Source organism: Lissotriton helveticus, chromosome 7 (genome assembly GCF_964261635.1).
Source record: "Lissotriton helveticus chromosome 7, aLisHel1.1, whole genome shotgun sequence".
Classification (NCBI taxonomy): Eukaryota; Metazoa; Chordata; class Amphibia; order Caudata; family Salamandridae; genus Lissotriton; species Lissotriton helveticus.
Window position 1 is genome coordinate 351,558,562 of NC_136068.1, and position 17,511 is coordinate 351,576,072.

General features: G+C 40.6%; 1 protein-coding gene across 1 annotated transcript in view; it reads left to right on the plus strand.

The window, feature by feature from the left end:
• Positions 1-17,511, plus strand: part of RAB5IF (RAB5 interacting factor) — a 63,350-nt gene that overhangs the window by 4,643 nt on the left and 41,196 nt on the right. The window contains exon 2 of the mRNA XM_078652163.1: positions 12,881-12,984. Coding sequence (XP_078508289.1) covers positions 12,881-12,984 — 104 coding nt within the window. The remainder of the gene's footprint in view (positions 1-12,880; positions 12,985-17,511) is intronic.

The window sequence follows — 17,511 nt, forward strand, 5'->3', positions numbered from 1 at the left end:
CTCGATCTGTGTAGACATCTGATGCCTTTGATCCGACGCAGGAGCTTGTTAGTTTGTACAACACTTCTGTAGAACTGGTTTGTTTAGAAATTAATAATTTTAGACTGGGAGGGGCTAGTGGGTTAGGGAGCAACATATATTGTACCGTTTGAGGATAAAGGAGATTAAGCCAGGTGGTGGCAGTGTTTGAAGAGCAACAAATGTTGAAAGCCTTTTCTAAATAGGAGTAGCAGACATGCTCAATACTCGAGATACTAGAGAATGACAGTGAGTAACAATCCCCTTGTGTGAGAAGAGGGGAAGACACTGTGAGGTTTAAACCAACGATAGTCCAGAGTTGAAAACCGAGAAGCTCTGTGACCCCTCTCTGACATTTGTGGAGATGAAGTAGCATGGAGGAGGGGTAGTAGGAGGGGGAAGACGCATCACTGCCAGCGGAGGGACATTAATTAAGATGGATCAATCTGCCCTTGGGCCATGCTCCCCAGACCGAAAAGGACGACCCGCATACAAAATAGCCAAGTAGTAGGCAGCAAAGCAGAGTAACAATGTTGCCAATGAGTGTTATGCACTGGGCTGGCTCCAAACCCTTTATAGTAAACCATACCCCTCTCAGCGATGACACGTGTTGTCGGCATATAACGATGATGTGTACATGTGTATCACAACACATCATAAAGCTACAGCGTTCTCTGCATGAGAATGTATGAATGTGTGTTTGTAATGATATGGTGGATTCCCACCTTGGAGCAGTAAACTTGAAAAAAGTTGTGATGCATAAAAGTGCCTTAAGGGAAAAGATTCGTCATGTAGCAAATTGCAGCTGCTGGACCCTGGTAAACAATTTTTTTTTTTTTTTAAACTGAAATAACCAAAAAGTAAGCTGACGAGGCGCAGAAGCACCAGAGGAAGGAACCACTCTAAAAAACAAACAAATGCCTAGCTCGACCGGGAGGACGGGAAGCTACAATGTGGTCTGGAGTTGGAGTATAACCGAAAGCACATGGGAGACTGGGAAGTGAAAGAAAGAGGAGCACACGGAAGAGAAGGCAAAACAATTGAGCACTGTCAAAGCCATTAGTTCACAGAGCCAAGACCTATTGACTTTGCCAATGCTGTAAAGCATTGGTAAATGAAAGAAAAATGACGTGGTGAGGCATGCATGATCAATTAAGCATTATGATGCTACTGGGGCTTAGATTATTTAGTAGCGGCATGCATGTCTCACCCTACATTTGCACCTACTGGAGTATGGGGGTTCCACGTTTTTAAGATGAGGACACAACTTGGAACAGTACATTTTAAAGAAATCACTTGCGTAAAAGTGCATTTCTGAAAGTGTAAGTAATAGTTTATTAGCATAGTTAATTAAAACCATTGCAATTTATCCTTAAAAACACTAAGATGCGCACAATACATTTTTCATTAGTTGAATAAAATTACTTTCACATAAAATATGTAGTCTAAATTAAAAAATCCTAACAAAAGTTTGTGAAAATGTAATATATGTAGTAAGAGTAAAAATAGTATTCATGTTGTTCTAAATGTCCTCTGTAGGTTAGGCGAGGTAACGAATTCCAGTGTTCTCTTTATTTCCGTCCTCCTTAGTGTCCATCTTTATAGGCTGCCAGTAAGGGATTCTGCTTTGATTAGTAACCTCTAAAAACATGACGGAGGGCCAGTTTTCTGCATCTTTGTTTCTACCTTCATCAAGTACTTCACCAGACTACAGTTCAACTGTGGGTCGTTGGGTGCAAAGCAGGCAAGAACTGCCTGTCTTCGTGAGCGTATTCCATGCTGGATAAAATGTTTTAACAACTGTTTCCGTTCCACCAACAACTTCTCACAGGAGCACAGCAGATGTTCCATATCTTCCGGCGCCATACCGCATAAACGACAGAGGGTACCCCCATTGACCCTCAGCCACTGTGGGAGATGGCGTGTGCAAGATAACGTGCCCAGTCTGTATTTGAGGAACTTCAGTTTTGTATAACGTGACTACCCGAGGTCAAGATAACTCTGCTGGCCTTGCTTAGAATAGGAGTTCAGGATAATCCACCCATGTGACCTCTTTGCAACACACGCTTTGTCTTCAATCCATGAGAGGTGTTTTATTGTTTTCTTTACTAATCTTTTAATCGTAATATGATTAGTAGGGGTGTTCCACAGCTCCTGTAACCCCAGATTCACTAGGCTGTTTTTCAAATATCTGGCGGCTGGGGATGCCGGATTCAATTCTAATTCTGCCCATAAGTAGCTATTTAGGGTTCCTTTGTTTGCCTTCCGGACTTTATCCCAAGTAATTACGTATGCGCCTTGTCTTGCCAGAGACTGTTTCTGTCCTCCAAATTCCAGCCTAAATTGGGCCGGAGAGGTTTGTTTTGGCAAACTGAATATGGTTCTATATGCCGCTGCCACAGTTCTGTCTAGAGTCGCCGCATCCCTCCCTCTCTGTACTTCACTCCCATAAGTGATCGTGGGCAGCAGTTTAGCTCTTATAACTTGTGCCAGGGGCAGAAGAGATGGACTAACAAGCTTGCTGTTTAGTGTTTTTAGAGAAGTCGATATCGCAATGCCTTTTCCTCTAATGCTTGCTTTCTGAATTGAAAACTGGCCGCTGTTGTCGATTTTGACTCCCAGGTACTTATACACTGTTGTGTCTTCGATGCGGTTTTTGTTCCAAAACCAGCCATAGTTCGTTTTCCCTTTTTTGTTAATTGACATAGTTTGTGTCTTCTGTAGATTTATCGTCAGTTGGTTACCATCTGAGTACAACCGAGTTGCATCCACAAGATTTTGCAGTCCTATTTTTGTTTGACTGATTAACACTATGTCGTCCGCATATAGTAATGATGGTAGTAGTTGGCCTCCTAATTTCGGTGCATGGGAATTGCAATTGTTTAGAATCGGGGGTAGATCTCCTAAGAATAAGTTAAAAAGGGTTGGAGCCAAAACGCATCCCTGTTTTAGGCCCTTGTTGGTTGGGTTGCGTCTGGACAAAAGAGATCCATCACCCAGCTTCACCTGTATGCATGTGTCACTATGCAGGTTAATCAGTAGGTCTAGCAAGGGCCTCGGGATCCACCATTTATTCAATTTGGACCACAGGAGTTCCGGTTAATATGGTCGAAGGCTGCCTTATAATCGATAAAGCTCAGGTGAATTGGCATTTTGTTGGTTTTGGCTTTATCAATTAACAAGTCCACTGTCAAAATGTTCGTTGCTGTCCCAACAGTTTTGGCAAAGCCTGTTTGATTTGCAGGGATTAAGGAATTTTCTGTAGCCCAGGCCTGCAGCTCTTCCAAGAGGATCCCGGCAAAGTACTTGGCCTCGTTGTCCATGAGGGCGATCAGTCTGTAGCTACTTGGTCGTGATTTATCCCCTGATTTTGTATATGGGGGAAATAATCGAGCCCTTCCAGGAGGCAGGTAATATGTTAGTTAGACTGCATTATTTCCTTGAATAGTGGCTCTAGTGCTCCAGCCCAGTCCCTTTCGCTCAGTTTATAAAGAATGGGCGGAATGCCGTTCGGGCCTGGCGCCCCTTCCCTTCTTCCCTTTTCAATTTGGTGCACGATTATATTTTGTAGGTTTGCGTCATTTCTGAAAGTGGATCGGCCCAATTTATATTTACTACAGTAGTGTCAAAATGACATTTTCTGGGCGGATTTGTGGTTTTTGTGAGATTCATTTTAGTATTTAGGTATATTTCAGAGTAGAGAAATGTATGTGGTGAAACATATTTTTTTTATCATTTTAAACATGCACAGTAATCAATGCATAATAGATGACACTATCACCCAGCTGTGGAGGATCTGGTTTATTTGCCCTCAAAAGGCAGAGTAGCCCATGACTAAATTTTAAAACTGTATTTTACAGGTTACCCTCAATTTTCTGGAGCTCTCACTGTATACCACTTAGTTTAATTGTGTTTGTTGAATGAGTGGTGTAAAACGTGGAACCTATGGTTAAGGGGCACTGAGTCTTGAAGTGATGATTTTAATAGGTGGTACTTGCAAGTGAACATAAAATGGAACTGAAAGAGGCAAAACATGCTATGGTATGTGGCTGGGCAGGTCGCCTAAGACGGCCATAATTTGTTTTTCATATTTTGATTGCACATTTTATCAATCAAAAACGCTTTAAACCTCAACACATGAAGTAATTTGCTGATTTGAAATCAATCTCATCAATCTCATTGACTATGCATGTTCTAACTAACACATTATAATCTGAAACAATATTGTGGGTCACTGTTAAACGTTCTTAAGTGTTACAACATTAAAATTATAATGTTGTATATAAAAATTGTAACTTTTACATCCCCGCCAATTGTGTACAACTAAAACCAGCCCAAACAACCGAAATGTGTACTTTAAATTATTCTGGTCTTAATGCTCAAATTGGAGACACGTTTATAACACTGTTTTGTCATCAATTATAAACCAGAGGAGGAGGTGAGTGGAGGCTTGATATCTACCTTTGTTTCAAAATTTGAATTTGGCTGATTGCTTGTGACGTTTTAGACTACAAGATTACAGGTGAAAACACTAGCTAAAAAAACTCCCCTTCTGGAAACTCGGGCAGTGAAGGATATTATTTTGAAAGTGTAATCGTTTGTCTTTGCACCGTAATTAGTTCGTGCAAAGAGTGCATACAAGGATATATGATCCTCTTGGGGGTTGGTTTTGGTGCATTTTACCAGGAAACATTTCACGATGGAATTGTGTTTTAGCTAAGCTTCTTAACTGAGATCAAGGCTTAGTCTCCAGACAGTACATTCTAGCTCAGCACATTATGTATGTCTGGTGCCTACTTTATGGGGCTTGTTGCTCCGATGGAAAGTGTTACTTCTGTCTTAAGATGGGAATAATCGACCTGTGTACACACCATACACTCGATGTGAAGGGTATTATTGCAAAAATACATGCACAAGCCTTGGGTATGCAAATTCAGACTCTGGGACTGATATCCTTTAGCTTCACATGGGCAAGAAAATCTCTAAATAATTTTATAGACCGTGTCACTTTAAACGTCTGTTTGACCGGGTTATTTAATAAGCAACAATCTGATGTGCAGTGTTCTCGTGGGTTCATTGACCGATTATCTTAAAATCTTTTTACTTTTTTATGTTCGCTCTCAAATGAGGGACTCTGAAGATGAAGTCACTCACTTTAGGGTCCAGTTTGTTTTTGACAATAAGGTGCCATTATGTTAAACTCTCCATATACATCTTCTTAAGGTCTCTTTGCAACAATAAAACTTCTGTTTAGGGAAGTTGTAATTTGTTTTTCGGTTGTGCTTGCACTATTGCACGGTTCTGACATTGAGCTGCTCAGGCAGCAGTGAGAGAATCTGATCGTAGAGTGCCTAGGCACCACTTGTGCTGTGTCTTTGAGACTTGCTGTATTCAGGATACAGGCATAACGCCCCACCTACTTTCCGGCCATCTTTTTAATTGGCTCATGTCCCTGTCTTTGGTAAACAGTGACTTTTCATTGGTCAATAGGTTTAGTAGTCCCTCATTAGTACAGCCTTGTCTCTTCATCTAACCTCTCATGAGGACACCACCTGTTACATGGTCCCAAGGTTATAATTACAACCTCGGAGCACTATTTTATTTTAGGGCTTAAGGCTGGACACAGGCTTGGTCCTAAGCAAGGCTGACAGTGGTTACTTTACTCACTAGCACATCACACATTTATATGAGACCTTCTATAAATTTCCCTTCATCAGCTCCACACAGAGTGCAACCTAATCCGGAATTAAAACAATCATTCTTTTGTCACATTTCAAAGCTACTAATTGTATGTATGGACATAGCTATTTGAATGTTCTTTTGGTACTGTCTTGCTTGCAGTGCATTACGGGTGGATTTACCATATCTTCTGCAGGGTGCAGTACCATATGTGGCCAAAAGAGGTCCCATGGGACCTCTTTTTTACCAAATATGGTACTGGACCCTGCAATATGGCTAGGTAAAAATCTCCAACTCTAACAAATGCGAGACCAATTGTATTTCCAATGCCGTTGGTCTCGTATGTTGTTAAAGTTAGAGCCTTTGGCGTTTGAAAATGACAATGTTTTTTACCTTTACATTTTATTTTTATACAATTGGCACTAGTGCTATGCAAATATAACTCCACTGCAAATAAAGAAACGAAAGTAAAAAACATTATTTTCAATGCCAACAGCTCTAACTTTAACAAATGCGAGACCTGTTGCATTATAAATGCTTGTATCAACTGTGACTAGTGTGTCCTGATGTTGTATGTTAAAATGGATACCTTGGATATGAGACCCAAGCAGGGAGTGGTACGCCTCGAACCATGTCAGTGTGGTATTATTTTAGCACTCATGGCTGGCTCATTGCAGTTGCTTTACCTCTCTGTTAAGGAATACGTAGATGATTGGGGAAGAAAGGGGCACGATAATATAAAATCCCAGTCCTGCTGTCTACTGCTTCCTATTAGTTTGGTACAGTTTGGCCGTTCTATATTACTGAATACGAGTACATTGGAGAGAAAGGTTTCCCGACCTGTAATGAGGCTTTTCTTTTGAAAATGGAGGCCAGGAGATGGAGCTGTGTATTGGCCTGTCACTCGTGTTACCCAGTTTGGAGCAGAGCACTGTTTGTGAGACAAGCTGGAAGTTTTGTCTGAACCAAGGGCACCTGTTAAACCCGGCAGTGATATTGTCATCAGTAAGGAAACACTACATTTTTGCGTTTGATTAAGGAAAAAACGTAATTGTTCCCAAAAAACTTCTTGCAGTTTACCGTTTGAAATTGATGCAGAGGGCCCAGTTGAACACAATTAAACTGTCTTCATAGTCGGGAGTCTCCTCCAGATAGAGTTCATGGCTATGGTTTGTCATTTTCCCCTTCATCATGTTCACTTTTAGATTCCTGAAACACACACCACAGTGCTCACTATCTAGAAGTAAGAGCTAAATAGGAAGTACTTTGTGTCAGTTTTTTTGGGAATCGCGAGAGCATTATCACTTTGGCCGCCGTATAATGGCAACATTTCTTTGGGGCATTTTCCGATCAGCAGGTAGTTAATAAAGGACTACCACTATTTGGGGAAGCAGAATAAATGAGGTAGTCTTGAAGCTGCCAGGCTCTACTCCTTTGTTTGCATGAGCTCTCCTTTGGGTCCGGTCCTACACATATGCTCTGTGCCTCAGCCCTTCTTTGCTACAGTAACAGGTTGTGCATTGGCTAGCACAGGAGTAATGTTCCACTGTCCCCGGAGTATTTACTGTATAAGCAACATTAAAATACGGCGTATGTGCAATGCTTGTGCTTCCTACATGACTTAGTGTTTAGACTCTCAGCAAATTGAGTGGCTTTCTGCTGTGGCACAAAGGGAATCCGTTTGGGGAAGTGGCTTTTTTTATAGGGTTCCCAAAAGGAAGACTTGCTTCTATTGCAGTGAGGGCATATCTAATTTTACAATGGATGTGCCATTTGCCATCAGACAAGAGAACTGCTTTTTAGGCTCTCTGTGTATCTGACAAAAAGCGACCTCCTAGATGTGAGCCTAAATCTACTAACTGCGCTAACTCTCAAGGTGAAAGGAAGGAGAAGATTGATCACAAGCTTTCAAGATCTGGACTTTGGTGGTGTAAAAAGTGGACAATGCAATAAGGACTGTTTCAAACCCTCCTATGGTGTTAATGAGGGGAATAGTTCTATTTTCTTTTGGGGGTGATGAGTAAGCTGTAACTTTTCAAATGGAAATCAACCCTTTCCTAGCTTTTGAATAGTGACATTACAGATCTTACTCCCAATAAAAATACAAGCATTGGCATAGCCAATAGGTCTCGCCTTTGGGACTTTATAGTTTTTAGCAGAGCTATTGATTTAGCCAGTGTCTTTAAGCTATGTTGTAAGGCAGTGTGGCCTGTGTGCAGCATGTTGAAGAGTTATGATACAAAAGTGTTATAAGCATTTTTGTTATCTTGTGTATATAACCAAGAAGACATTATGTACAACTGAACTACTCTATTAAACAAGCATTCGAAATGGAATAGGTTTCCCATTTGCTTGAGTTACAGGCATTGGTGTTTTTTTTTTACCTATGTGTTATGGAGTATGTGTAGTGGAATTATGTGGGTTGGATTGGAATTGTTGTGAAATTTTGTGATGTTGAGTGTATTTGTGCAGTAGAATTATGTGGCATTGTGTGCAGTTGAAATAAGTGGATAGTAATTATGTGGCATTGAGTGTATTGGAATTGTGTTGTGGGATTGTGTGTTATGCAGTGTAAATCTATGTAATCGTATTTGTGCAGTGGTATGTAGTGGAGTTTAATTATGTGTACTGTTGAATTTTGTGGTGTGGATTGGATGTATGTGGAATGTTGTGGAATTGTGGTGTTTAGTTGACTTATGTGGTTTGGTTTCGAATCATGTGGTGTGGATTGGAAATGTATGTAGTTTAATTGTGAGGTGTGGAACTGTGGGGATAATAGACACTAACTTGTCAAAAGCTGCACCTCTCAGAAGCAACCAGCTTTTGGCTAAGTGCAAGACCTAGCAACAAATCTCACTTGCCCTGCTTCCCTGACCTACTATTTAAATCAACAAAAAGGGGACTCGTGAGCCAAACCGCTCGGCAAGTACTGCACCTATCTATTTAACCATTTTACTACATCTTCATACAGATTTGAAGGCATGATACTATAATTGTCAAGACAATCCATGTCACACACCACATCTTCAATGAGCTAGGGCTCAACCGACCAACATTTAGCACTTTATGGTTTTTATACCGTATTCAACAATATTAAAAGCAATAGTACAAATCCCAGAATGTAACGTATTGTTAAAAGGCCAGCGCTGTCTGAATGTGTTGCTTATAGCATGGACTGTTAGTTAAAAATGGATGTCTTTGGTTGGCGAAGAAGCAATATCTTGGCATGTACATGTAATGTATTGCCTGCCAGGGACCTATGAGTGTGGAAGAAGCAGCTCCAATGCATGCCATGACTTGAGCACAGTTCAGAGATGCATGACGGCTGATTGTTCAGGAGGTGAAGGGGACTCATTAAGGAGGTAGGTGAACTCACTCGCCAACTGTAGGATCCACATGACTGCATAATGTTTGGTACAACTGAGAAGCACCAGTTATCTTCTGGCTTCAGCCTTAGATCATGGTACCAGTGGCACGCACAGCACATTGGATGCAGCTAAGCAGCCATCCAACTCAACACATAAATTGTCAGTCACATGCTTGCGGTGTTTCGAGGCGGGACATTCACCGAAAGTTTGGGGTCCGGTTGTGTGGAGACCCTGAACAGTTCCATGTGGATGAGCATGAGATTGCTCTTTTGGCTTTGGATGTTTAATGCACTTTGGGTCGATAGAGAGCTTCGGTCGAAGTGCATTAAAAAATGTGTGGGAACTGTGATCCCCAGTACAATGGGGGTGGGATCAGAGATTGTGGAAGGTAGAGGGGGAGGCGCAAGTCGTTCAAGTAGCAGACTTCCTGGAGCCGGCACTTGTGGAGATACCAACACTTCTCCTTTTGGTGAAAGCTTTTGAATTAGTTTTATTTAAAGAGGCGGCCTCATTTGATACCAAACATTTTACCAAAAATTCAAGAGAAAAAAAATAATAGAATGCAGAATTTTAATACAAGAAATATGCTGACCCCTCTTCAGGTGTCTTGTTGTAAACATTTAGCTAGCTCCAACATAAGGTATATTTGATGACTCAGGCTATTGTTAATAACATTGATGCCGGTGGATGGTGAGTTTGGGTACACAAGCTGGCCTATCAATCAAGACATGACTAAGATCTGATGTTGTTCCAAAAAGCCACTGAAGAGCAGCATTTTTGCTTGTGCGTCTCTCTGCGCATCCCCATGATCTTGAACCATTTTAAAGAGACACTGCTCATAAAAATATCAACAATTTGTATTTAAGGCTGTTCCACAGCAACCTTTACATTGATTGCTCATTAAAGATGTAAAACGGACATAAAAACTCTGAACATGCTCACAGCAACGGGTGACTTGCTGGCTGTGGCTCGTACCTCTCTCCATGTTTTGGTACTTTCGAGCTGATGACCTAAAGCTGACTTGAGTGAAGCAGGGCATTCAAGAATCACACTAAAAGCCTAAAAACTGTACTATTCCAGTACCACTTATGGCTGAACTAAAACGGTGAAAGCGAACAAGGAGTATCAAACTGGAAGCAGCCAGCGGGAGGGATTGGGAAGGCAGGGCTTTGGTGGACATCAATGTCACAACTAGGCTGCAGAGCCCAGACCTGGAGGAGGGGCCAGAATGTGCTGTTTTCAAGGCTCAGGATATTGAGTGGAACTTGCCTGCATTCCTGCGAAACACTAACCTCTATTACAACAATTTGCAGCCATTCTATTGATTGTAAATAGAGCGGAGGGTTGTTTACCTGAAGCAGCGAGCTGGAGGAGGCGGGGCTTGGGTGGGATGCAAATTCCTCGAATAGGTTTGCGGAGCCGAGACCGGGAGAAGGGGCCAGCACACTGTGCTTGACGAGAAGAAAGAAAGTGTGAGCCAAAACTATCCCAAATACCTAAATGGCAGCTTCCTGTTTGCTGTGTGGAAATAACTGCTGCTACATGGATAAAAAGACATAGGGGAAAAATAAAAGTGAAAACATTACTGTACATGACATAACAAGATCGCTGGGTGGCTGCGTGACATGATTTACAGTGGAGACCCTTCCCAAGCCACAGTGCAAACAGAAGAAACAATTAGTGCACCACAACTACCAAATAGACATAGAGGGGAGGAGTAAATGTAAGAGGGCCAGCCCAATGGAAAGGGAACCAAGCACACAAAGGCAGGACAAATACAACCAATGCACCAATGAAAAGCCTGCATTTCAGAACTGCACGCAAAATAAAGAATGGAAATCTAAAGGCATGGCAACAGCCCACGGAGGAGAAACCGCATTTTGAGAAACAGCGTGTGCGCGTTGCCTAGGCTCAACCTTAACATAGTTGGACATAATACCTAAAATCTGTCCTCCTAAACCTCTGGAACCAGAGTGGGTTATGTTCTGTGTATCTTCATTTGCCTCAAAAACATCCTCACTAATAGCGCAAGCAAGATTTCTCCTTATCCTACCAATTCCCTCTAAGCCATACCTATTGTTCAAAGGTGGTCTTTCAGATTGTGGTTAGCATTGGAATTGTAAAATGGAAAAAGAGACTTGCAGCTAGGAATGTCAGGTAAGTTTTACGTGTTGTCCTTCTGGTAGAATGATAATAGGATTTAACTTGTTACCATATCTTAAGATGAAAATCCTGTAAATGCAGCATGGGCACATAACTAACAACTACATGTTATACCTAATAAAAGATGTTCTACTCCATTTTTATTTTGGTACTTATGCTTGGCTCCAAAGCAATACTTTTTCTTTGGAAGAACGCAGACAAACCTTCACAGTATGGGTCTGTTATGACAGCGGTGTGCGAACCTCACTATAGGTAACACAAACCACTTAATGCTGCCATTGCTCAGTCAAACTGGTTCGGTATGATTGTACTTTTTGTGCAGTACTTGTTTTTCTGTTACTTCATAGTGCTAAAGATTACCGATAATACTGCTTTGATGAGGACCTGACTCGTGGGGTGTGTACACCTTGGCCTATATTCTTCAGTCCCAAATCCCAGTGTCTGTCTGAGTTTAGTGGAAAGCAGTTTGTAGAAGCTTAATTGATAAGAGTTGATTGAGCTACATATGATTCTGATCTCTGCTTGGGTTTTATGGCATTCCACAATCTGAGCTCTTTATTTTTTAGGATTTATCTTAGCGTGTCTGACTTTGAAAGACCCATAGTTGATCAAATCAACATTTGTTGAATGAATGTTCTTTATGTGTGTAAATGGTTTTGATTTTTGCAAGTATTCTGGTCCTTTGCCCCATTTCACTTCATGGACAGTGGAGAGTACCTTACTCTTGTTCCTTGCATCTACTGGAAGTCAGTGGTGATCTTTGAGGTTTGATGTGGTTGCAAATGTAGAGATGCATTCTGTTAAAAGGTTTTTATCTTTAACGGACAACCTTCATGGATCAATTTTTCATCCTATTCCTTCCTAGCCTGAATTCTGCCGTTCAGATATTTGTGTAAAACAATGATTTGTCATGATCCACTTTCATTTTCCTATGCACTACTGTAATTGTTGTCGCTCGTTGGCCTGACATGATCATTTGATTAAAGACCTCAAGACAAACTCAGTCTGCGTTACTCAAATGTTAACCTCTTCACCCATTTGAAATTATACTCTGCATCTCAACCAATCACTTTTTCTCTCCCTCTTACAATCCTCTCACTCACATCCTTTATTGTTCTGCAGTTATCAAAATAATGTATCAATATAGGATAAGCCTGATTGCCCTGCCGATCCTATTCTAACAATCCTGTGATGCAATGTCACCAAAATGCTTCATTTTTCAATAATGGTGATTATGAAACTTGTTGAAATATGGTCAATAATGGGCATTTTTCCTATTACCGCGTCCATTTCTGGTTTTGTTTCTTGTCTGTTATGCAGTGTTTTTTGAGGTTGTTGAGCTGTAGAGTGGGCTCTTTTGTATGCTTCTTCACAGTTATGCATTGCCAGTATGCTACCAACCTCCGCAATACCCCTGTTTCTATGCAGAGAACAGTGCATTGACGTCCTTTAGCTAGTTGAATTAATTTGCAGCTTTAACAAAGTATTAATTTTGAATAATCTTTAATTCCTTATAATATAACCACATATCTACCAAACCATTTAAAAGTCAAGGGTGTAAGAGGGATGGATTTCACCACCACGTTTCCATTGTCTAGTGCATGTTTTCTTGTTGCGTGACTCATCACTCTTTCGTTTTCCTTTTTCCCCAGGATGAGTTTTTAGACGTGATCTACTGGATCCGACAGATTATCGCAATTATTTTGGGAGTCATCTGGGGGGTCGTGCCACTGAAAGGATTTGTGGGAATAGCCATGTAAGTGTTGTAGACATGTCCATTTTATTTTTAAATAGCTCTGCTCTTCTTTTGTGGGAAGGAATAGAATTTGTGATCTAATAAAGTTAACCTTTTATAGGTGGTTGGCTTACCCATGTAGTTGTGCACTTCAGTAAATGTTCTTAAACTTGTTAACTTACAAACTGGTCCAGATTCGTGGACCATAATAGTTATTAGACACAGTAGGTTATCAGCAACCATGCAATCATTTTGAAATATTAAAATGTGCCCTATTTTAATAGAAAATATAATATATGTAGGGCTCCCAGTTTTATAGTATTTATTGTTTGACTTTTCTGCCTTTATTTATCTATATTTATTTGGGGTTTTGTGACAAAATGAAGTAGAAACTAGCATATTGCCACATTTATTTAACCGATAGGTGTACACTCCTACTTGACCGGTTTCAATGATGTGAATTACCACAGATGTTAAATCAATACTTATATGTAAACATACATTTTAGTATCAACCATGTGCATATATACTGCTGTTTAAGCCTCATTACTAAAATGTGTTTGTTTTTGACCCCCTTACTTGTTAATCCAAACAGCTGTTGGCTTGGCAGTCATGACTAAGTCCATTTAGAATCACAGAAAATCCAACCTAATCTATGTTTTATCCATATTTCAAAATAAATACAGACCGAAAAAGAAAAGACCAACTCTCCCTTTATCTGTACTAATCGGTATAAACTGAAAATGGGGAGCCTTAATTCTATGCTAGTTTCAGCATGATGCACAGTGCAAGTCATCAACATTTCTACAACAAAAAAACCCACACACAGTGATCCCTCTGTTTAGTAAACAATTATTTGTTTAGCACCATAGATTTCAAACAGTAATGTTTTACCCAAGAACTACAGAGGTACACAGCATCTTGCATGGATTTGTAGAGTTACAATACTTAGTGGAAGAAGTACACCCTGTTTATGATTAGAGCAGCATATGCACAGACCGATTTTCACAACCCCCAGAACAGCTAAAATCTTCAAGAACAGATGTCAATGCAGATAAATGCAAAATAACTCAAACCACATAATTACTGTATATGTGAGGTCACAAATAGCTTTTGCTTTTCAGTGCAGGAGTACCTTTTTTTAGAGCAGGTTAGAATTCCTGAATGGAATAGATGAACTTGATGATGGGAGGAAGATAGTTCCAGTGGCTCGAGCCAAGTAGTTAAATCATCCAGAATCTCAATGGAGCAGTATGTGGTTTGGACAGAAGATTTTGTTTGGTAGATCATTAGATCTGTGTAGGGTTATAGAAAGTAATTTTTGAAGCAATGTAGTCCTGAGTAGTGTTACAAAAAAACAAAATGTAATTTCAAATTATTGTTATTGAAGATTTTATAAGACAAGAAATATAGACCTAGTACAGAGCAGATGGAAACAGTCGCATAATGGGGTCTGAGGGTTGAGGTGAGAACATCATCAAATACTTTGAAGTAATATATTTGGAATGATGTAATGTGATACATCTGAAAAGATCAATGGTATTTGAGCATAGTATCCTGTGTCTTATATGTTGGAGAGGCGAAAGAGATGATATGCGGCTAAGGTGTATTGCCGATCTTTTGTAAAACCCCAGGGTAGTATTGAGATGTAAGGGGGAAATGAGAAGGTGAAGTGAAGGGCAAGAGAGACAGCACAAAGAAAGCAAGAGGCGGAGGAAAATGGAAGAAATAGGAGGGGCTTGGGGGTGGTGAAGGAGTGCTGGAGAGGGAGGTGTGGGAGGGGACGGGGCTTGGCTGGCACATACAGGGAGGATAAGTTGGAGATGTAAGCATCCAAATTAGACCACATTTTTTTTTTCTTTTCTTCAAAGGGAAGTCGTGACTAGTTTTAAAGACGATTGTTAGTATCTTGTATAACGTTCTCTTTTTGGCAAAGCCAGCTAGCATGTTGGCAAAGACGACAAGGTATTGGGTTTGGGGAAATTAAGTGTTCTCACATCAAAGTTTGTCACTTTTTTCTTGGGGTGGGGGAGTGGCTACGAAGGCCCATAAGTAGATTTTTACAATGATCCAATGTGCTGAAAGCTCCAAAATTAATTTGTGCTTTGGCTGTTTTGAAGGGGATGAAAAGTCAGATTTTCAGTACTTGGTATTAAATAATCTGCGTTGGTGTAGAGATGAAGGATTTCAACCTCATAGATGAGTTGAAACAAACACTTGTATTTCTGGCAGAGGGTATGAATGTTGGGATGTCCAGAGGGAAGCTCTTAGGAAATGGTAAGAGAACGGTGTGGTGGTGATTGAATGGCATAATGGCAGGTATAATAAAGTAGAAGAACTGACTTAAAAAAAAAATCAGCAGAAGTACCCATGATGCCATTTAGTGATGCATAGAAGTGAATCAATCTCATTTTTGTTCATAGATTGTTTCACATCTATGTAGAAGTGGTGAGAAGATTGGTAAGGAGAGAAATATTTAGTCACATCTGCACATAGATGGTATGAGAAATGGTTGGTGGACCTGTCACAGAGCGAAAATAAGATTGGGCATTAGAGAAATGTGACATCAGCATACATAGATAGTATGAGAAACCATTGGTGGAGATATCACAAATGAAATTGATCTAAACCGAAACAAAGATTGGATCTAGATTTGAGCCTTGAAGGACAATGGCTGGTAGCGAAATGGGCAAGAATGACATGGAGTCCAAGGTAACTTAAAAGGACCAGTCATGGCGATAAGATGATCTCTTGTTAAAGGAATAGCTAATGATGATTAAGGAATTTGGGGAGGGAAATGAGAAAGGATGAACTATCACATATAGCAAAGACGTAAAGGATTATGAGAATGTGTGATGGGTGGCTGCTTTGGTGTTCCGAGAAATGCTACAAAGTTGTAGTGTGTTTATCTAGGTACCTGAATCAATATTCCTATTCTTTGCCTTTGTCTGGTTATAAATCAATAATATCCCTACAACGGCATAGAAACCCTTTTCATAATTCAGTCATAGCGCATGCTGTCACATTAAGCAAGCCTATTCCCCCAGCCCCCTAGAAAGCACACCGAGTTCTTAAACAAATCCGACCAGTTCTTAGTGACCTCTTTATTGACGTCTTATGTCCATCCTTACGTCAAGCCCGGCACCTTTCAGGTATAAATATACCAACGCTGCCTCAAGCAAACACACGGTGGTAATCCTGGAGCAGAGCAGCTATCTACTTCCGAAGAGCCCAGCGGATGCGAGAGCCCACGGACGCTGCCCCTCCCTTTTTGATGCGCTGAGAAAGACGCTGTCTTTTATCTTGCCGAGAAATCCAGCCTCCGACGTTTCCAGCTTGCCTTTGCGTTTGACTGGGATATCGAGTCCTGAGAGAGATATACCAGCCCTCCTGCCTTCTAATACCCAGGTACTGAACTGACTAAACCCTTACAGAGAATTCTTGAGTCAGATTCTTGGCAAAACAAACTTAACTTAAACTGCTACTTACTTACTCCTTCCCATGTATTAGGCTTGGGTCAGGTACACCGGGGTAGGCGTTGTTAGAAGCACCAGTTGAGTACGATTAGTCCATGTATATATGTATATATCTATTTTATCCATTTTAAAGTATCATATGGCTAAGAAACCATATCCATGCTTTTACAGTATTATTTCATACTCCTGCTTTTACTGTATGCACTTTACTTTACTATAAGTATTGCAGTTGTAGCAATTCATTTCTCTTGTATGAGGAAAGAGACTGCTCAATAAATAACCCCTTTTATTGAAAACGCCCGTCTCTCTTTTTCTCTGCAATCTGGTGAAACTAAGTACGCACTTATTGACTGAGTGAAATAGCTGTCTTTTGTTTTCACACGACTCTAGAGATACACTCTTATTCAGGGAGAGCAAAGTTGTCATGTTTTATGGTTGTCAGAAACTAAATCCCTTCTTGTCTATCCAGGGAGGTTAAACTCCTCCTCGCTTATTCGAGAAAGTTTCTAGTGAACTCTGAGCTAGCTGGCAAAAAACTTAAGTCTAATATAGTCAGTAGAGACCTAGTTAACCTCAGTCCTACGTCTACACTACTGAAGATATTATTCCAATGCGCAGAGCCTATTGGGACTATAGGAACTACATGGCGCCCAACGTTTGGTAAGGCGATAAATCTAACGCAAGACGTTAGAGTAACTCAGTCGTACTTTTTCACACAGACCCTTTCTCCCGTAAATACTCCAAAAGACGTCTGGAGTGGGTCAAAGGTTAAAAATCCGCCGAAACTTAGTAGGAAGAGATTTCTATGTATAGTTTTTGGTTTATTCAACATTGAAGGATACAGTGTTCCAAAATATTGTGCACCTAATCTTTGTTTCCTTGAAACTTGATCTGCAAACAAAAACCTTTCTGCCAGTAACCTGGGGGAAAGTGAAGAAGAAAGGGAGACAGCTAGAATAGCAGCTCGACTCCTAGAGGATGACAATAGTCTCCTGCAGACCGACCCGGATGCAATACTCATCCCGGTCAACATAAGAAAAACCAGAACTCTTAAACTTATAGAAAATCGACT